Here is a 21,012-nt window from a genome sequence, read left to right as displayed (position 1 = left end):
TCAGCTCCGTTTGGCTCCGCCCCCTCCCCGGCCCCGCCCCCTCCCGGACTCGGCTCCCTTAGGCTCCACCTCCTCCTGAACTCGGCCCCGCCCCCTCCCCGAGTAGGCTCCCTTCGGCTCCGCCCCCTCCGGGATTCGGCTCTTTCGGCTCCGCCTCCCCTGGATTCGGCTCCCTTTGGCTCCGCCTCCCCCAGTCTCGACTCCGTCCCCTCCCAGACTCGGCTCCCTTTAGGCTTCGGCCCCTCTCGGACTAGGCTCCACCCCCTCCCGGACTCGGCTCCTCCCTTCGGCTCCGCCTCCTCCCAGACTCGCTTCGGCTCCGCCCCCTCCAGGACTCAGCTCCCGGACTCGGCTCCCTACGGCTCCGCCCCCTCCTGGACTCGGCTCCCGGATTCGGCTCCCTTAGGCTCCGCCCCTCCCAGGCTCGGCTCCCTACGGCTCCGCCCCCTCCAGGACTCAACTCCTGGGACTCGGCTCCCTTAGGCTCCGCCCCCTCCTGGATTCGGCTCCCTACGGCTCCGCCCCCTCCAGGACTCAGCTCCCGGCCTCGGCTCCCTACAGCTCCGCCCCCTCCCGGACTCGGCTCCGCCCCCTCCTGGACTCGGCTCCCTTCGGCTCCGCCCCTCCCGGACTCGGCTCCCTTCGGCTCCGCCCCCTCCTGGACTCGGCTCCCTTCGGCTCCGCCCCTCCCGGACTCGGCTCCCTTCGGCTCCGCCCCTCCCGGACTCGGCTCCCTTCGGCTCCGCCCCTCCCGGACTCGGCTCCCTTCGGCTCCGCCCCCTCCCGGACTCGGCTCCCTTAGGCTCCGCCCCCCTCCCGGACTCGGCTCCCTTCGGCTCCGCTCGGCCTTTTCCGCCCGCTCCCGGTCGTGGCCCGGAAGCGCGGCCCATGGCAGCGGATTTGAGGGCCCAACGGACGTCCATGGCGCCGCTGCTGGAGTACGAGCGGCAGCTGGTGCTGGAGCTGCTCGACACGGACGGGCTGGTGGTGTGCGCCCGCGGCCTCGGCGCGGACCGGCTGCTCTACCATTTCCTCCGGCTGCACTGCCACCCGGCCTGCTTGGTGCTGGTGCTCAACACGCAGCCCGCCGAGGAGGTGCGGGGCGGGCTGGGGGGGGGAGGGCTGGGACCCCGCGGTGCGGGGGGGCGGGGACTGGAGCGCGGGGCTGGCGGGGCGCGGGGGAGGACTGGGGCCGCGGGCGCCGGAGAAGGCGCACGCCAGGCCCGTGACAGGTTGGAGGGACTCTGAGGAGATGCGGGGCCCCACCTCGAGGGGGGCGGGCACTTGAGAAGGGTGGCAGGGGTTCCCGGGGAGGCAGATCTCAGACCCTGGGCGGACACTGGGATACCTTGAGGAGAAAACGGGATTGGGTTCACCCCCAAGGGCGGGAAGAAGTCTGAAGGAGAAACCAATAGGAATAATTGGGGAGTCCCGAGGTGGAGGTTTGAGGGAGGGGGGCAGAAGGAGGTCGGGATGGGAAGGTGTGGACGGGAGGGGCTGAGGTTGGGTCACTCTGTTAGAGAAGAGCAGGGACGGGAGGGAGGGGAACTGGAAGCTGACCCGTGCTGGAAATGGGTTAGGAGAAAGATGGGGAAAGCACCTGTACTGGGGTGCTGAGGCGGTAACCCAGCCTGGGACAGATAGAATGGCCCTCTAGATGGAGGAGGTGGCCAGGAGGAAAATGTCTGCTTGGAAGCCTGACCACAAACTTCTGGAGGGCAGAGACGGGCACTATTTGACGCTCCTGGGCCTCCTCAGTCTGGGGCCTCCGGCACCGCATGATACTAAGGCAAAAAAAGTGAGCACCTATTCTCAAACTAAAAGCAAAAACGACTGGAGGTACGCCTCAAGTGGTACAGCACCTTCCTAGCAAGAACAAGGCCATGAGTTCGAGCCCGAGTACCACCAAAAATAATTCTTGTTGCCAAAGTGCTAATAATGGTGGAAATGCAGTTATCTTTCTACATAAACCCCAGAACAAAATCAAATGAAAGCCCTAGGGAGGTGCAAAACTGACTGGTTGAGCACTATAGAGTAGTAACTTTGTGTATGGGTTACTAAGTTCCTTTTAAAGGCCTGTGGCTTGTTATAAGCTGCCCCGTGTCCAGCAGCCCACTCACAAGTTGGATTTGCTTTAGGAGTATTTTATCAATCAGCTGAAATTAGAAGGAACCGAACATCTCCCTTGCCGCGTAACCAACGAAATCACGAGCAACAGTCGCTACGAGGTGTACACACGAGGAGGGGTCATATTTGCCACAAGTCGAATACTTGTAGTCGATTTCTTGACCGACAGGATACCTTCAGATTTAATAACGGGTAAGAATCTGAAATCCTCTTTGTTCATCAATGTGTGTGCTTTTATTTTGTGTCTCTCTGTTCCCTCTGCTAAACACTAAGCTAGAAAACCAGTGGGTACCATTGAATATTTGAATTCAAGATTGGGCATCTAGGTGGTGGCTCAATACGTAGATGCTCAGAAAATATCTGGGACCTGACTGAGTTAACTGCTGTGTTGTGTGAGAAGAGGAAGGAGTACAGTGTAAAGTAGGGAAATGTAGCCAGGTTGCTCACACCTGTCATCCCAGACTGAGACCTGAAGATCATGATCCAAAGCCATCGGGGGGAGAAAAAGTTCTAGAGACCCCCATCTCCAATACTGACTGGCAAAATGCTAGACTAGAGGCGTAGTTCACATGGTAGAGCTCCAGCTTTGAGTGAGGAAAGCCAAGCAAGAGCATAAGGCCCTGGGTTTAAGCCCCAGTACCAGCACAAAAATAAAATAATAAATAGAAGAAGGATGCATGGTACAGTAAAGACATAAAGCAGGACATAGGCGCTAATAAGGGTCATCAAGTGTCCTGTGCTGTGCACAGTTGGTGTTTTGCTTTCCCGTGACAGCAGCGTGCTCCCGTGCATGTGCATGACGCCTCATCCACTAGGACATGAGTATTTGCCAACTCTGTTACAATGCATGGGACCAACATCAGGTACATGGTCTGTTGCCAGCTGACATGTTCATGTGGCACTTGACCGTGTGTGTAAGATCCACTCTTTCCTTCTTCCCTGTGTTTAAGCTCTGCGAATGCTTGTGGTTTCTGGCATCTGCTTTTATAACTTAGCTAGGATCTAAACATCATCTTTACATATTTTCAAACACGTTTGGTTGTCCTCTGTGTGAACAGACTCTTCCCATAATATGACATCAAACCCAGTAGCTGCCTGATTCTTTTGTGAGAAAGGTTTTCATTGTAAGAACAGTTAATACAGAAAAGGAATTTATTTTCACCAGGGTGTGGCCTCCTGGACATCTCTCTTGGTTTCCCCAGAGCCAGTTTAGGCGTCCACCCCGGTCAGCACACTCAGAAGACTGTGTCTTGCTTGCTGTTAGTTGATCTGTCTTGCTCATTAATAAGCTTCCCTAGCACAGAGAAGGGCTTGGTCATCCCAAGCTGAGTAGCCAGTACCTAGGGGCCAACAGATGCCTACTGGATGGAGGTCAGTGACCTGAAAGGCAGGGAAACTGCAGGCTGGGTAAGCACCCTCCCTGCTGTATCCATCACACTGCCTGAGCTGACAAGACACTTAGGAAATGATTAGTGAAGGCATGTACGAATACACACTCTGAGTGGTTCATGGCAAAATGTCTGAGGAAAAACTGTTATTCTTCTGCAGCATTTATCATGCATGGACCTTGTATCCAGATCTGCCTGACTTTGAATGCTACATACATTGTTACTTGTGTGTATGTGCACTAGTACTGGGCTTGAACTTATCTCTTTCTCTCAAGGCTAGTGCTCTACTGCTTTTTGCTCTGTCTGTCTTTTTGGTAGTTGATTGGAGATCAGAGTCTCATAGACATTCCTGCCCAGGATGGCTTCTAAGTCAGATCTCAGTGTACTGAAGTACGATTACAGGTGTGAGCCACTGGGCCTGCCTAATGCTACGTTCTTAAATCTTCAATCAGAAAAGCCATGCCTCTTAAGGATTAAATGAAATAACCTAAAATACTTATCATAGTGTGCTGGATACATGGCAAACAATAAATACTAACAAAAAATGAACATTTATAACATTATGCGCCGTTATTGTCTGCTATGGTTGGCTGTTGTCTCATGAGCTTGGTTTAGTGTTTAGATTTTAACACTTGGTTTAACATGTCTCTACATGACCACTAGATGTCAGTGCTGCCCTAGCTTTCAGCCCAAGCACAACCTAATGGAGTGGAGAGCCATGTGCCTCATTGCTAGTCCCGCCATAGTTCTCCTCAGGTCCTAGCCATCCATGAAGCTGGGCCTGGCCCCACTGCCCCTTCATGATGAGAGAGAACTTTCTCATCATCCAGCCACATTCCTCTACCAGGACTGACCACAGGACACCTGACCCCCAGCCCTAGCTCTCTTCCCACTAGTACGCTGTCACCATTCGTATTATTGCAGAATACCTCAGCAGGGAGAGCTTGGAGAGCTATGCAGACCAGGCCAGCAGAAGCTGACCCTGATGTCCAGAGAAAACAGAACACCCTGCACACATTTTTAGAGACAGTTAGGTATTCGATTTGTATCCCCAGTTGCTAGAACTTGGCCCTATATCCATTCCCCAAGTGTTGCATTCCTAAGGGCTCTTCTTCAGCAGGAAGGGCATGGGGTCAGGAGTGAGCTGCTGAGTTCCACTGGGCTTGTTTGCACGCGCCTTGCCCTTGTCTTCTGCAATTTCTTAATTCCTCTGTGCCTCGCTGTCTCCATAAACGGAGAGTGGGTGAGGTGACGCCTGGCAGCGAGGTACAGGGGCAGCTGGTGACCGTGCCCTTCCATGGCCTGGTGGACACACACAGGTAGTCACAGCATGGGAGCATGCAGATACAAAGAGGTTTCTTCGGGACCCAAATTGCCTTCCCTGCCCTCCCCCCCCCCCCCCCAAATCCCAACCTGCTACTAGTGTTTGCTTTTACAAAGATAGCGTAGAAAGATCATGACTGAGAACATCATCTGCAGTCCTGGGTCTCATTTATGGTGACCTTGCTCAGGGTCACTTGCTCTCATAATGATTTAGCTACGGTATAATTAATCAGGAGTAAATGAAGTACCCAGACTATGAGAGTACCCAGCCCAGCACATGGAGAATCCACTTGATTCTCCTTCTGCCAGGTTCTAAAAGAACCATATCCTTGAGCTGGGCACCAGTGGCTCACACCTCACTTTAGGAGGCTGAGATCTGAAGATCATGATTTGAAGCCAGAGTCTGTGAGACTCTTTATCTTCAATTAATCACCAAAAAGTTAGAAATGGAGCTGTAGCTCACAGGATAGAGAGCCAGCCTTGAGCAAAAAAAGCTAATGGACAATACCCAGGCCCTGAGTTTAAGCCCAAAGACAAGTAATCTCCTCCCAACCCCCACCCAAAAGAAAAGATTCAGAACCAGCCTTCTGACCTTCATGGCCCCTCTTTCTCTTGGCCCTTGGAACACACTAAGTACTTTACCCATAATACTGTTGGCCGGAAGTTCCACAAGGATTTGTTTACAGCTGCATCCTCAGACTAGAGAGGCACCTGCAGGCAGTCCAGAAAGCCGGGAGTGAGGGGCCAGGCACGGGTGTGCAGGCGCCATGCCTGTGTGTGCAGTTTCCATCCTGCCCGCCCCCAGGCATCTTGGTGTACCGAGCCCACCGAATCATCGAGTCATGTCAAGAAGCCTTCATCCTGCGCCTCTTCCGCCAGAAAAACAAGCGCGGTTTCATCAAAGCATTCACGGACAATGCCATCGCCTTCGACACCGGCTTTTGTCACGTGGAGAGAGTGATGAGAAACCTTTTTGTGAGGAAGCTGTATCTGTGGCCGAGGTAAGCCACGCCATGTGAGACACAGTCTGGTGAGAGGCGCTAAGCTGCCTGTGTAACAGAATGAGGGTTGACTGTTGCCATCGGTGCACCCGATCGATGCCCAGCAGATGCATGCGTACATGTCAGTTTGTGATGCTTTTGAAAGTACAGATTTGGGAGTTAATTTTCCAGCGGCCCATCCAGTCTGCAAAGCCTCGCTATTTTTTTTTTTGGGGGGGGGGTCCAGTCGTGGGGCCTGAACTCTGGGCCTGGGCGCTGTCCCTCAGCTCTTTAGCTCAAGGCTAGCACTGTACCACTTGAGCCACAGTGCCACTTCTGGCTTTTTTCTTTTTGCTTGTGTGGTGCTGAGCAATCGAACCCAGGGCCTCAGGCATGCAAGGCAAGCATTCTACCACTGAGCCACCTTCCCAGCCCCAAGCCTCGCTATTTCTTGTGCTTCTGGGGAAACCCAGAGATCTTGAGGCCCAGCAACACAACAGCCATAAGAGAATTGCAGATTTACTAACCAAGACTTCCACTTACCTTATTAAATATTACTCAGGGAATTTAAAGAATTTGGGTGAGGGGCTGGGAAGGTGGCTCAGTGGTAGAGTGCTTGCCTTACATGCATGAGGCCCTGGGTTCGATTCCCCAGCACCACATAAGCAAAAAAAAAAAAAAAAAAGAATTTGGGCGAATCTGTAAGAGAAATACAAGGTTTCAATTTTCTAACTTTTTTTTTTTGGATCCGGTCGTGGTGCCTGAACTCTGGGCCTGGGCGCTGTCCCTCAGCTCTTCAGCTCAAGGCTAGCGCTCTACCACTTGAGCCATAGTGCCACTTCCGGCTGTTTTTCTTTTTGCTTATGTGGTGCTGAGAAATCGAACCCAGGGCCTCAGGCATGCAAGGCAAGTGCTCTACCACTGAGCCACCTTCCCATCCCTCAATTTTCTAACATTTTTGTAACTGTATGTGTTCTGATAAAAAGTGTACTTTATGTTGAGTAGCCAGATGCTGGTGGCTCATGCCTATAACTCTAAACTACTGAAGGAGCTGAGATCTGAGTATCAAGATACAAAGCAAGCCCCGGCAGATAAAACCAAGACACTCTTTTTTTTTAATGTTGTTATTATGAAGTTGATGTACATAAGTCAGGTAATAGTACATTTCTTTTTGGACCATGTCACCCCATCCCTCACTTTCCAAGACACTATCTCCAATTACCCACCAAAGAGCCAGAAGAGGAGGCATAGTTCAGATGGTAGAAGGCCAGCCTTGAACAAGAAAGCCAAGCCATAATACAAGCCCCAGGAGTCTAAACCCTGGACCAAGAGTGGTAGTTGAAGCATTTTTTGGAGGGGAGCAAACTTCTCTAGAGTCAGACAGTGAACACTGGGCTTTTAGCCTCAGGGTCTAACCCAGTGCTCTGCTTTGCAAAAGACAAAGAGAGCAGACAGTAGGAAAACAGTGAGGTGACTATGTCCCTTAGATGGTCTACTCGGGGCTCGGATGTGGCCCTGCCTGTATGAATGACAGACATTGGGTTCACACGGGTCCAGATGCTCTGTACACCTTTTTTTTTCTTTTTTTCTTTTTTTTTTTTTGTCAGTTGTGGGGCTTGAACTCTGGGCTTGGGCACTGTCCCTGAGCTCTTTAGCTCAAGGCAAGTGCTCTACAGCTTGAGCTACAGCATTACTTCTGGTTTTCTAGTGGTTTACTGGAGATAAGAGTCTCACAGACTTTACTGCCCGGGCTGGCTTTGAACTGTGATTCTCAAATCTTAGCCTCCTGAGTAGCTAGGATTACAGGCGTGAGTCACCGGCACCTAGCTCTTATTGTTTCTTAACTGCATTTGCAAACATTCAAGAGAGTTTTAAACCAGGACTGAAAATACAGGGCTGAGAAGACTCCAAAGACATGGAAAACTTTGTCTCTTTAGGTTCCACGTGGCAGTCAACTCGTTTTTAGAGCAGCACAAACCAGAAGTGGTAGAAATTCATGTTGCCATGACACCTGCCATGCGGGCCATCCAGACAGCCATCCTGGACATTTTAAACGCCTGTCTGAAGGAGCTGAAATGCCACAACCCATCACTGGAAGTGGAAGACTTGTCTTTAGAAAATGCTATCGGGAAGCCTTTTGACAAGGTACCTTATTTTCCTTTTTTAAGCACAGTTGGATACATTGTAAAGATGCGAGTTACAGCTGGCACCCATGAGACTCTTATCACCAATTAACTACCAAAAATCCAGAAGTCGAGGTATTGCTCAATGGTAGAGCGCCCATCTTGAGTGAAAAAGCTAAGGGACAGCATGTAAGCCCTGAGTTTAAGCCCCAGTAATGGCAAAGGAAAAAGGCAAGTTATTTTAATATCTGCAGTGTTTTTAGCAGGCATTTGCGGCAGTCTTAAAGTTACATTGAAGGTGACTGAAAGTACATAGCTGCTTTGGTTTACTGGAAAGTAATAACTGACGATGACAGAGTGGCTTGGCAAGAAAACACAAGTCCAGCTTCTAAGTTAGACTGCAGTGAGTGGGCCTCTCTCCCATGAAACAACAGAGGACAAGTAACACTGTTGCTCTGAAATGACAGCATGTGGGGGGCTACCGGTAGAAGAGTTGTATAGAAGAGTGCTTCGTCATTGTACAGGAATTCACAATAAGAATAAGTTGGACAAGTTTCATTACTAAGTAGTGAAAACTTGCTCTGTCTTATATTACATTCTTCATTGAGAAAGTGGTAAGACCAGTTCAAACCAATTTGGTTCTAATTTTTCACCATAAACCAATATAGAAATACACGTCTAATCCTATAATGAATTATAAATGCAGAAAATGCTAATTTTTAAAAATTCCAGGTCATGGCTATATATATATGTGTTATATGTTATATATTTTATATGATGTGTAATATTTTATATAATATGTATAACATGTGTAGTGTGTTATATAATATTTGGTATGTTGCAAGTATAATATATAACATAATTCTGTAGTGTATGATATAGATAATGTATATTTTATATATATGGGACATGTTACTGTCTTAAACTCTTAAGTCAATTTATATAACTGGGGAAAATGCATACCAATTACACAGAGGAAAAAGTTAACTTTTCATTTATCTGATTCAAAGAATTAACTTCATATTTTCTGTGCCTCCAGTTTAAAGCACGTTTTGGTTTAATGCATGAGGATTAAAAATATAAGCTTGCATTCTTTTTTTTTTTTAAATTTTATTTTATTTTATTTGAGAACATACTGTACAGAGGGGCGACAATTACATGGGCAGGATAATGCATACATTTCTTACCAAGCATAAGCTTGCATTCTTTTAATAGAATGTATGTTCCTAGAAAAACAAAATGTAGCTTAAAATTTTTTGGTTTTTTTGGGGTCCGGTCGTGGGGCCTGAACTCTGGGCCTGGGCGCTGTCCCTCAGCTCTTCAGCTCAAGGCTAGCGCTCTATCACTTGAGTCACCGCGCCACTTCCGGTTTTTTTCTTTTTTGCTTATGTGGTGCTGAGGAATCAAACCCAGGGCCTCAAGCATGCAAGGCAAGCGCTCTACCACTGAGCCACCTTCCCAGCCCTAGCTTAAAACTTTTTACACTAGATCTCCTTTGTCATTCTTTGGGCCAGTAAAAGTCAAAGAATCATTTTAGATTTTCTTTCAGTGATTACATCTAAATGGAACCATGGCTTGCATCTTATTTTTTTTTAATTTACTTTCCACAAATCTTCTCAATTGTATGTCCCAGTTTGTCTCGACAGCCCCAGCTTCTCCTTGCCCTGGCGTGAACAGTAGTAGTGTCTCATTTTATTTTTTACAATTGTCCTGTTTTAGATAATATGTTCTATGCTCATCCAGTGTCACTCCTGCTCACCACTGACTCTGTTAAATGAAATGCTGTGTGCCAGTGCTGCTTCTGCTTGTAAAACCAAGTCACTGCTTGGATCAGGCCTTCTGTCCTCTCAGTGATGCCAATATGAAAAAAGGCAGCTTGGCTCCATTTAACGGCGAAGATTATAGCAATGAGACAGTGCATTTGAAAACTTAGACATCACTGGAATTTGATGAACTGCAATTTTGTAGCCACTTCCTTATGGAATAATATTTGGGGATTTTTTTTTACTGTAATAAGTTTTATTCTCATTGTAGACAATCCGCCATTACCTGGACCCTTTGTGGCACCAGCTTGGAGCCAAGACAAAGTCCTTGGTCCAGGACCTGAAGATACTCCGGACCTTGCTGTTGTACCTCTGCCAGTACGACTGCGTCACCTTTCTTAACCTTCTGGAATCTCTGAGAGCCACAGAAAAGGCTTTTGGTCAGAATTCAGGTAAGAGAGAAAAATTCCTAAGTATGTAGGAGCTGACAGGATTAGGGTTAGGTGGGGAGCAGGCAGGTGTGGGGAGGGTCGTCTTCAGCTGAGTTACAAGCAAGATCCTGATTACAGCTCAGCTTCCTTGCACAACCAGTAGGTTTTCTTGATAGCTAATGTTGCCACCTACTTAACTTCTGTTCCGTATAATAAATATTCATATCCCTTCCAGGCAATGTTGAAAAAAGACTGCAAATAGACCATCTCCAATGTAGACATAGGCTGTGCTCTGGAAGTTTCACTGTTAGAACTTTAAGGTTCATTTTTTCCCCCCAAAGAAACAGCAAGGGTTGAAAAATGAAGAAAATGGGGCTGGGAATGTGGCTCAGTGGTAGAGTGCTTGCCTCACATGCATGAGGCCCTGAGTTCAATTCCCCAGCACCACATAAGCAGAAAAAACTGTGGAAGTGACGCTGTGCCTCAAGTAGTAGAGTGCTAGCCTTGAACTGAAGAACTCAGGGACAGCACCCAGGCCCAGAGTTCAGGCCCCATGACCGACAAAAAAAAAAAAAGAAAACTGAAGAAAATATACACATTCAACTGGCTGCCATCTTATTTCCAACAAACTGGATACCCCTCCCCGACTCTTTCACAGGATCCTTGGCCCCTAGGGTCAAGATTTAATACAACCAATCATTTTTCCTGCTTTTCCAGCTACAAATACATGACAGTAAACAATTCATCAACAGCTAGTTCCCTTGTCTGCTCCTGCCATAATTCATACAAAGGCACCAATGGTGTTTCCCACCACTGGGCCATTGATGGAAGTGTCAGCATAGTGGAAAAACAGTATTATTGAGAGATAAAACTACGACATTGCATCCCCCCCAAAAAAAATAATCTTGGGGGACCCCCCAGAAGCCCATAGGCCACACTTTGAAAACCACTAGTCTGCCAGTGACAGAGGCCACAAACTGTAAGAGGAAGTAAGGCAGGGTGGTAGGAAAGCAAGATGGCGGTGGGCTGTTAGGTGCAGAGGTCACGTGTCTGCCAAAGTGTTTAATAATTAAATATTAACTGAAGCCTTGTTTTTTCTGCTACTCATATTAGGTTGGCTGTTTCTTGACTCCAGTACTTCAATGTTTGTAAATGCCCGAGCCAGGGTTTATAATATTCCAGACTCCAAAATGAGCAAAAAAGGCAAAAAGTCTGAGAAAATGGAGAATAAAGAAGGTCAAGGTATCCTATATGCTCAAGTCTCTAAATGTGTCTTCACCTATTCTGCATGGAAACACTTATCAAATTATAACTTAAACCACCTTCTACCACGGGCTCATGTAATGTGTGCTATCAGTCATGAATGTTCTTATCTCTGCCTACGAATGCTTTGACATAGCTCTCAGATCATTAGTATTTGGGGCACTTAAGTCTTAGTAGAACATCATCATCCCTTTGAATTTGTAGGGCTGAGACTAGAATGGGACAGCTGTGGATTTTAGCCCAACGTCTGTCTAGTAGCTATCAAATATCTCCAGGTAAGGGGTGGCTCAGTCCTTGCCTTCTGCTTAGTTTAATCAAAGATCTATCTTAAAACTTAATGTAAGTTGGGCACTGGTGGCTCATGTCTGTAATCCTAGCTACTCAGGGTGCTGAGGTTGAGGATCTTAGTACAAATCCAGCCAGGGCAGGAAAGGATATAAAACTCTTATCTCTAATTACCAAAAAGTCAGAACTGGATCTGTGGCTCAATTGTTAGAGCACCAGCCTTGAGCAAAAAAAGCAAGGACAGTGCCCAGGCCCTGATCAAACCCTAGTACCAGCACCAAAAAAAAAACTTAATGGTGCATTGGAGCATTTACAGAAATCATCTTGGTTGTTGTCAGCTTTTATCCATATTCAGGGTTGTGAAATCATTTAAAGCACCATCACCCAGTGCTGGTTGCTTAATTTGCATAGCTGCTTCGATGTGGCATCACAGGGACCCTGACACAAAGCCATCTCTTCTGTGTTAGGGCACCACAGCCTCTGGTCATGTTGGTTAGGTACAACATACAGAGGCCTGTTCAAGAAGGCAGAGTCTATGTAGCATTATAAAGAAGAAAGCTCAAAAAAAGTGGCTGTATGGATTGATGGTGTTTCCTGCTGTACTAAAACATTGGGAAGAGCGTGTGGGCAGCTGTCATCATGTGAAATGAAGTACTGTTATTTCTATACAGAAACAAAGAAGGAACTGGTGCTTGAAAGCAATCCCAAGTGGGAAGCCCTCTCGGAAGTGCTGAAAGAGATCGAAGCAGAAAATAAGGAGAGCGAGGCCCTGGGAGGCCCAGGTAGGAAGATGGAGGCAATGACAAGCAGTTTCAGAATCTTTGAACCAAATCTTAACTTGCTTAGCTCTTAAGTAGCATCTCACTATTTTTGTTGATAAAAGGTGTAGCCAAGTAAATCACAGTGAACACAGAGATGCCAATGGCAAACGCAGCTCTGGCCATTGGATGAGATTTTCACCAAGCTGACTCATTGTATGCTCATGCAGCAGGGTCTTCTCTGGTTGGCACCTCAGGACCTCCATGTGACGATTCCCCTAATGCTCTCACCAGGCTTCAAATCTGGAATACCTAAGAATAAGCTAGTAGGTGTTCCAGTTTCTGTCCTCAGCTCAGAGTTCTTCTCTTTCACCATGACTGAAGATTCTGTGCATTTGTGTATCAGTACACATAATTTACACATATATTCAACAACTCTGTTAATTCCATTGGAGAAGGTATTTCAGATTTCTTTAAGATTTAGTCTGCTCAAAATTTTCTGATTTAATGAATTCTCTTAGTTGCCTTGGACAACTTAGACTATGTCCACAGCTTGAATCTGTGTATTACGTAGTAAAGATAATAGCATTTATTATAGCTGTTAGAGAATCAAATGCTGTTTTTTTATTCTTACAGAGCCACTGTTTAGAGAGAATCTTCTCTGTGCTGCACTAGTCAATTATCTCCATCTGGGGCATGGGGATTAGTCAGTTCTTCTATATGATTTAATATTTCACATTTCATAAATCCATTTGGAATTTATTCTAGAGTATAAAATCCTCTGGAAAGGTATTAATTAAAAAGAGCTAATTAGTTGTAAAGAGATTCTGCAGTGGCTTTGCTTGTGCAAGACTGAGTCGTCCTGACCCGAGCTTCCCAAGTTTCCTAATCCTGTGGGAGGCCCATGCGATGCGTGGGGGCTGAGGGCTCTCACAGGGGCAGGAGGACAGGCTGGGGGAGATGGGGGCCCCAGGAGCAAGGGAAGGACAGGCGGGGGGAGATGGGGGCCCCAGGAGCAAGGGAAGGACAGGCGGGGGGAGATGGGGGCCCCAGGAGCAAGGGAAGGACAGGCGGGGGGAGATGGGGGCCCCAGGAGCGAGGGAAGGACAGGCTGGGGGAGATGGGGGGACCGACAGGCAGGAGAAGGGCCGAGCCCGGCGCCCCAGCTGCCCTGTCCCCCAGGGCAGGTGCTGATCTGCGCTGCCGACGACCGCACCTGCGCCCAGCTGCGTGGCTACCTGGCGTCGGGCGCCCAGGCCTTCCTGCTGCAGCTCTACCGGAGAACCTTCGAGAAGGACGGCAAGGCCGAGGCAGTGTGGACGGAGTTCGGGAAGGCGGGCGGTTCAAAGAGAAATCCGAAATCGGGCAAGAGACCCAGGGGCCCGCCCAAGCGGGGCCCGGCCCCCGCGGGAGAGAGGGCGGCGCGGAGGAAGAGGCGCGGGCCGGCCCCGACGGCGGCGGGCAGCGCGGCCCGGCCGGGCCCCGAGAGCAGCGGCAGCGGGGAGGAGGCGGAGGCCCAGCGCGGGGCCGAGGAGCGCCCGGAGGCCGCGGACCCGAGCCCGAGGTCGGACGAGGCCTACGGGGTCCTCCGCGAGCCGCTGGCGGTGCTGCACCCGCTGCTGGGCTGCGGCGACCCCTACGCGCTGACGCGGACGCTGCACGAGCTGGAGCCCCGCTACGTGGTCCTCTACGACGCCGAGCTCGCCTTCGTCCGCCAGCTCGAGGTCTACCGGGCCAGCCGGCCGGGGAGGCCCATGAGGCAAGTCGGGGGGTCAGGGAGGCCGGTGAGGCGAGGCTGGGGGCTGGGGAGACCTGAGGGGTAAGGGGGTTGGGGGGGGGGGGGGAGGGACGGGCAGCGGCGAGAGGCGAGGCCGGACCCGGGAGTGGAGGCCTGTGAGGCCAGGCCGGGCCGCAGTTCCCACCCTCAAGCAGCCCCACCCTCAAGCAGCGTGGTTAGGACACAGGCTTCTGGAACCACCTGAGCCCCTGCAGATGGTGTCGCAAAGCCCAACACCGAGAGCCTCCTGTACAATCCCCAGCCCTTCTAAAAGTTAGCATATCTGTACAGATAACTTAGTCTTCTAAAATGTCTTCCTTATAAACTGAGAAGTGACTCTAAATTGCGTCCGCATAGAACTGAAGAGTTTGGGGGAATTACTGTACCCAGCCTCCTTGAGTGCCAAGAAACCAGATGAGAAATCTACTGAAATATCAGATGAGAAAACAGCGCTCAGAGAATATGGTGTTCTCACTGTCCAGTTATCTGAGAGAAATAAACAGAAGGATTAATATCCTAAACTCAGCTGGAACCAAAAGCAGGGCCAAAAGAATCTTGTAGCTGTTGAAACGAATGCATCCTTTGGACCTTGAGCTGAATGGGGTCCGGGTCAGCAGTGATGATGGGCAGAAGCTGGCAGTCAAAGCCAAGTATAGCTTTCATACTTGGTGGGGCAGCCTTGGAGATAGCTCATGAATCATGTCGACAGTAATACCCAATTCTGAATCAGAATGTCAGGAGCAGAAGGGGCCTGGGGTCAAACCTGTAGGAAACAGATGTGGCACATCTGGGTGAGCAGATGTATCTGACTCATCACACAGTGCTCTTCTCCCTGTCTGCTCTTTACAAAGTATCAGAAAATAAAGACACAATTTAAGAAAGGAAATACCTCTGATAGGAAAGCCACTACAAAGGTGCTAGTGCTGAATTGAGCTCCTAGCCACAAAGCATGCTTTTTTTTGGGGGGGGGGGGGTCAGAAGAAAACATTGCCAAATTATTTTTTGAGATACTGGATAGAAATCTAATCTGTGTACTTAGGTAAAATGTGTGATGGCCCCATTATATTAAGATATGGATAAAACAGATCATTGTAAAGACAAAGGTCATGGATTCCAGTTTTTCACTAACAGGAATTTGATAAACTCATCTTTGGACCTCCTGTCCAACTTGTTAAGTGATTGGCAGAAGGGCAGAGACAAAAGAGAAGTCTCCTAAGGTTTTGCAAGTGTTTTATTTGTCCATAATGATGAGGAAAGAATCTCATTCTCCCCTCTAGTTACTTTCTGGTTTTGGCCTAAACTCTGTGCCTGTGACCGCGGATTTTCCGCAGCCTGCTAGGAAGGAGTATGTGGTAGACAGCCTTTCACTCTGCAGCAGATACGCTCTGTGTGGCTGACTTCAGATGCTCTGCTGATCCCTTCAGGGATAGAACCGTTGTGCTTCTGCAACCTAAGAGTTGCCTTACCTTTCAGGGTTTACTTCCTTATATATGGGGGTTCCACAGAGGAGCAGCGCTACCTCACCACCCTTCGGAAAGAAAAGGAAGCCTTTGAAAAACTTATCAGGTAATGAGGTAGTCAGCAGAACAGACTGCTATGCTGAAGGCCTCAGGCTTCTCTGGCTGATAGGACTGGACTACCAGACTGCTGTGGCGGGGTTGGGGGGGTTGGGGGCAGTGACCAAGCAGGTGGTAAGAGAGCACCACAGCCCTCACCAAGCAGAGGTAAGGTCCTGGCACCCCCACACTGTTCCTGGTTTATGATTTCTACACATCCGGGCTCACTGTGGGTAAGCCCTGCTTATTATGAGCATAAGAACTAGGATGTTTTTTCTAAACTCTTGCGTAGCAATTGCCTCTTTATTATAAACAAGATCTTCCATAAAGTACAAGACCCAATGTTCAATCCCCCACTATGCCAAAGGAGGGGAAAAAAAGAAAGAGAAAAGGATAGATCAGATAGTTACACTATTTAGAATCTTAAGATATTTACTTTCCCAGAAATCTTGGGGGAATTTGATAGGTGTTTTAAAAAAATAAATAAATAAGGTTACATTACCAGAAGACCATTTGCATCATGGCTGTACTTAGAAGAAAATTGAATGTGAGAATAAGATCATGCGCTTTTGCCAAGACCTCCATGGGTGATGTGGTAAGAACAAAGGCAGTGTTATATTTAACCAGAAAGGAATGATTCGATGCAGGATTGTTTAGCTCGGCTACAGATCGGCTGATTACAGCTGACAAGAGAAAACATTACAGCTGGCCACTGATGATGAAATGCTCCTGGATAGAAAAAACGAGTGCTAAGCCCCACAGCAGACCCCGCTTTTCCAGGAAAGGGCTGAGAGTCTTTGTGGTTTCATTGGACATTTAATCACAAGAGAGGACTTACACAGGCATCCATGTGTGTGACTCCCAACACAGTGCCTCTTTCCTGTAACACTGTTACATGAGCTGTTCATTGAAAATCTCAGCACTGGGCAGGCAGGAAGATCACAAGTTCAAAGCTAGCCTGGGCTATAGTGAGACATTGTCTCTTGTCCACCCCTTCCCACACATACCCATACCCAAAAAAAAAAAATCATAGGAAATACTAAAGTAACAGTAGAGAATTTAGGTTAAGTGGGAATGGGAATCAGAATTTTTAGTGTGAATCACTGGGAATAAATTATGAAGCCAGAAGACAAATTTGATTTACTGGTTAGAGAATTCACTGTCCAGGTAGAATCTGTGGAGTTACTTTTGTTTTACTTTTTTGTGTCAGTACTGGGGCTTAAACTCAGGGCCTGGGTTCTGTCCCTGAGCTTTTCCGCTTAAGGCTGGAGCTCTACCACATAAGCCACCAGTTTTTTGCTGGTTAATTGGCAATAAGAATCTCACAGACCTTCCTGCCAGGGCTGACTTCAGACCTTTAGCCTCCGGTCTCAGCCTTCTTAGTAGTTAGGATTACAGTGGTAAGCTACCAACACCTGGCTTGGTGGAGTTGCATTTTCTCAGAAGCTGAGTCACTCTCTGCAGTGTTTCTATCCAATCCCAGATGTGCAGGTTGGGATTACCAGTATAAGCGTAGCTCACCTTTGTGGGCAGGGCACTGCAGACCCCCATGCCGATGACAATCCCCATTGTGCAGGTGAAGATGCTGAGGTCCCACGGGCAGGGATTGGTTTCAGATGCTCACACCACTACAGGGCAGGACTTCCACTGTTGTTATTTTAAAATAGTAAGACTTTTTGAGTGAGAACTGGGCAGTCCTGGACCTTGATCCTCCTGTTTATGCTTCCTGGACCACAACACCTAATATAAGTGCTTCTGTTGAATAGATCATTTTAGGCATTAGAATTTTTTTTTAAAGAGTAAGGTAATTAGTTCAGGAAGTGTTAATCTGTTTCCTCCCCCAGGGAAAAGGCTAGCATGGTTGTCCCTGAAGAAAGAGAAGGCAGAGATGAAAGCAACCTGGACCTGATGCGAGGCCAAGCGTCCATGGGCGATGCCATCGACACTCGCAGAGCTGGTGAGTCCTGCAGGGTTATCACTGCCATCTGTTAGGGTGGCTGTGATTTGCACCGCACACCTCAAAGCAGAAATGGTGGGAGAGTGTGTCTGGTCCCCAGCTCCAACCCCAGCTCTGCCCTTAGCCACACACAGTCTCTGCCACGCAGGTGTTCTGTCCCCTGAAGGGAGTTGCAGAAACAGCTTACAGGGACTTGTGTTCTGTTGCTTCATTGAGGGGCTGGAAGGGGGTGGGGTGGGATCACGGTTTGAGGCCAACTTGGGCAAAAAGAAATTCACAAGACTGGTTCCGCCATTGGCTGGGCACAGTGGTGCACACCTGTGCACACCTGTGATTCCAGCCCCAGGGGAAGCTCAAGTAGGAGGATCACAGCCCAGGCCGGCCTGGGCATATGGCAAGCTCCTACTTCCCAAACAGCCAGTAGAAAAAGGAGGCTTGGCTCGAGGGGTGGAGTGCCTGCCTGGCCAGCTAGAGACCCTGAGTTCAAGTCCCAATAGTATTAACAATATAACCAATAATTCTAAATACTGATAACACTAAAACGTTCTGGGCTGTGCGTGTAACACCAGAGCAGCAACGGCATGAAGTGTGGAGTCATTCTGCACGCTGACCTGTATCCCTGGCCCCGTGGCCTGGGCCTCCAGCTCTCCCGTTCCCGGCTTCTGGTCCGGTCCCCGGGTCCCGGCCCGGGCCTCAGTGGTAGTGGACGGTGACGCGGCGCCCTCCCTGCAGGTGGCCAGGAGCCGGGCACCGAGGCGGCCCGCGTGGTGGTGGACCTGCGCGAGTTCCGCAGCGAGCTGCCCGCGCTGCTGCACCGGCGCGGCCTGGACCTGGAGCCGGTGACGCTGGCGGTGGGCGACTACGTGCTGAGCCCGGAGCTGTGCGTGGAGCGCAAGAGCATGGGTGACCTGGCGGCCTCGCTGGGCAGCGGGCGGCTCTACGCGCAGTGCCAGGCCATGGCGCGCTACTACCGCCGCCCACTGCTGCTGGTGGAGCTGGATGCGCGCAGGCCCGGCCCGCTGCTCCCGGACGTGGGCTCCCGGCTGGTGCTGCTCACGCTGCACTTCCCGCGGTTGCGGCTGCTCTGGTGCCCGTCCCCGCACGCCGCGGCCGAGCTCCTGGAGGAGCTGAAACGGGGCCGGGCCCAGCCCGACGCGGCCGCCGCCGCCGCCATCAGCGCTGACTCGGAGCCGCTGCCCGACTCGGAGCGCTACAACCCGGGGCCGCAGGACTTCCTGATGCGGATGCCGGGGGTGAGCGCCAAGAACTGCCGCTCGCTCATGCGACAGGTGCACAGCCTCGCCGAGCTGGCCGCCCTCCCACAGGAGCGGCTGGCCGCCATCCTGGGCCACGCAGGCAACGCCCGCCAGCTGTTCGAGTTCATCCACACGCCCTACCCAGGCCCGGGGCCCACCGCGGGGAGGCCGAGGACCTGAGCGTGCGCCCTGGTGGCCCCAGGGGGGATGCCCCGTGGTCCTGTGAAGGCTGCCCAGCCAGCCAGCCGCGCAGGGCTCGCCTCCCATCCTCCAGGCGCTTCTGCAAAGCCCGGGCTCCTTCCTCCCGGCATTTCTGTCTGGTCAGTGTCCAGGCTCGGCTGCTGAGCCCCACTTCTGAATTGAGCTGTGTCAGGGTGTCCACACGTCCTGCACTCTCACACATACCCAGTGTTCCCCCTTGCCATCCACATGGCCTGCTGACCCCGGGAGGAGCCTCCTGACCAGTTCTGCGCACGTTTCCTCCAGCTTCAGTGCCTTCCACCTGTGTCAGGTTGGACTTAACTATACTCACTTCAAACCGCATCTAAAGCCGGGTAGGTGGCTCACACCTGTAGTCCCAGCTACTCAGGAAGCTGTGATCTTTGGATCCAGTTCAGAACCAGCCTGAGCAGGAACATCTGCAAGACTAGCCCCAACTGACCAGTAACATGCTGGGAGCATTTTGCCCCTGTGAGCATTGCCACAACTGGAGGTCTAACCACGCTCATACATGGGCACGTGCTCATACATGGGCACATACTCACACTTGGCTGCTCAGGCGAGTGTGAGTGTTAAGACATCCAATGAATTTTACCGGATGACAACACAGGATGGTGCAGGTAATGAGGCCCTTAAATTCTGTAGCCTCCAAAATCTCAAAACTCTCCAAACCCCGACAAGGAGCCACGAGTCCTACGAGGCCATCCCCAGCTCGCTCTGGGGTCCCTGGTTGCTCTCGTCACTTCCCTGCCCGCCCCTTCCCACCCCTGCGAGGATGCAAATAAAGGAATGGCCTAACTAGCATTTGCTCTTCTCCGCTCCAAGTAGAGATGAAATGACTAGAGCTAAATGGAAGACATTGTAGACTATATAAATGGAAGACATGCAGAATATATAAGAATTCAAAGGCTGTATTTAGAAGTCCATGGAGAAACTCAACTCATCATAAACCTTCGGTTGCTTTAGGTCATCTCTGAAATGTGCATACAGAAGAGCCATAACATTTTGATACAGTTTGTTAACTTTGCTACGTATGCATTATTAACTTATCTTCACATACCACATCTTCTACCTCAAGAGCCAGAGCAGTGTCAGTTCTGCTGGCCAGGTCACAGAGTGGAAGATCTCATCCCTGCTGGCTGTTCTTTCCTTTGTGGCACAGAATAGATAGAAAGTAGACCTTGTGATGAAATGGTCAACTATTTAATGAAAGCACTTTTCAAGAACCTCTCATTTTGGCGTCTTGACTGTTGGTACTTAGCTCTCCATATTCCTGGAGTGTCCATTTCAGGACCCTCCCAAGGGGCCACAGCCACCATGCTGTAGTGTGTTCCGTGGAAGGCAGAGCTCCTGCACCCGTGCCCTACACGCACCCTCCTGTGGGCATCACACACCAGCGCCAGCCCACCCCTCTTCTCATAGTCAGGCCATGCTTGCCCAGCTTGGTCCAGCCCTCCTGCCTGTGCCGTGGGATTGCACTGTCCCTTTCTCATTTCATCCCATCTGCCTTGCATGGCTACTCACTGCGTGACACAAATGTTAGTGTGACTCATTCTGGGATGACGCTTCCACACACGTGAAGTCTTGTCAGCCCTTCTGACAGCTCCCTTTAACCTGCCCTAGGTGTCCAGGGCAGCACACACAACAGTCCCTCAAAAATCTGCTGTTCCAGGCTGGGAAGGTGGCTTAGTGGTAGAGTGCTTGCCTTGCATGCATGAGGCCCTGGGTTCGATTCCTCAGCACCACATAAGCAGAAAAAGCCGGAAGTGGCGCTATAGCTCAAGTGGTAGAGCGCTAGCCTTGAGC

At 50.0% G+C, this 21,012-nt stretch overlaps 1 protein-coding gene across 1 annotated transcript; it reads left to right on the top strand.

Annotated features, from left to right (window-relative positions):
* The first annotated feature begins 879 nt into the window (after positions 1-879).
* Ercc4 (ERCC excision repair 4, endonuclease catalytic subunit) lies at positions 880-20,010 on the top strand. The gene is made up of 11 exons (XM_070003452.1): positions 880-1,095; positions 2,139-2,319; positions 5,644-5,839; positions 7,756-7,963; positions 9,976-10,156; positions 11,249-11,377; positions 12,355-12,465; positions 13,624-14,200; positions 15,692-15,784; positions 17,619-17,731; positions 18,464-20,010. The coding sequence occupies exons 1-11, from the start codon at positions 889-891 to the stop codon at positions 19,165-19,167; spliced, it is 2,700 nt and encodes an 899-aa protein (XP_069859553.1). The 5' UTR covers positions 880-888; the 3' UTR covers positions 19,168-20,010.
* Positions 20,011-21,012: the final 1,002 nt, after the last annotated feature.

The sequence above is a fragment of the Dipodomys merriami genome, unplaced genomic scaffold (genome assembly GCF_024711535.1).
Source record: "Dipodomys merriami isolate MVZ:Mamm:240054 unplaced genomic scaffold, mDipMer1.0.p SCAF_60, whole genome shotgun sequence".
In the NCBI taxonomy this organism is placed as follows: domain Eukaryota; kingdom Metazoa; phylum Chordata; class Mammalia; order Rodentia; family Heteromyidae; genus Dipodomys; species Dipodomys merriami.
The sequence above is the reverse complement of the archived record's forward strand: the minus strand, read 5'-3'. Positions and strand labels throughout refer to the sequence as shown.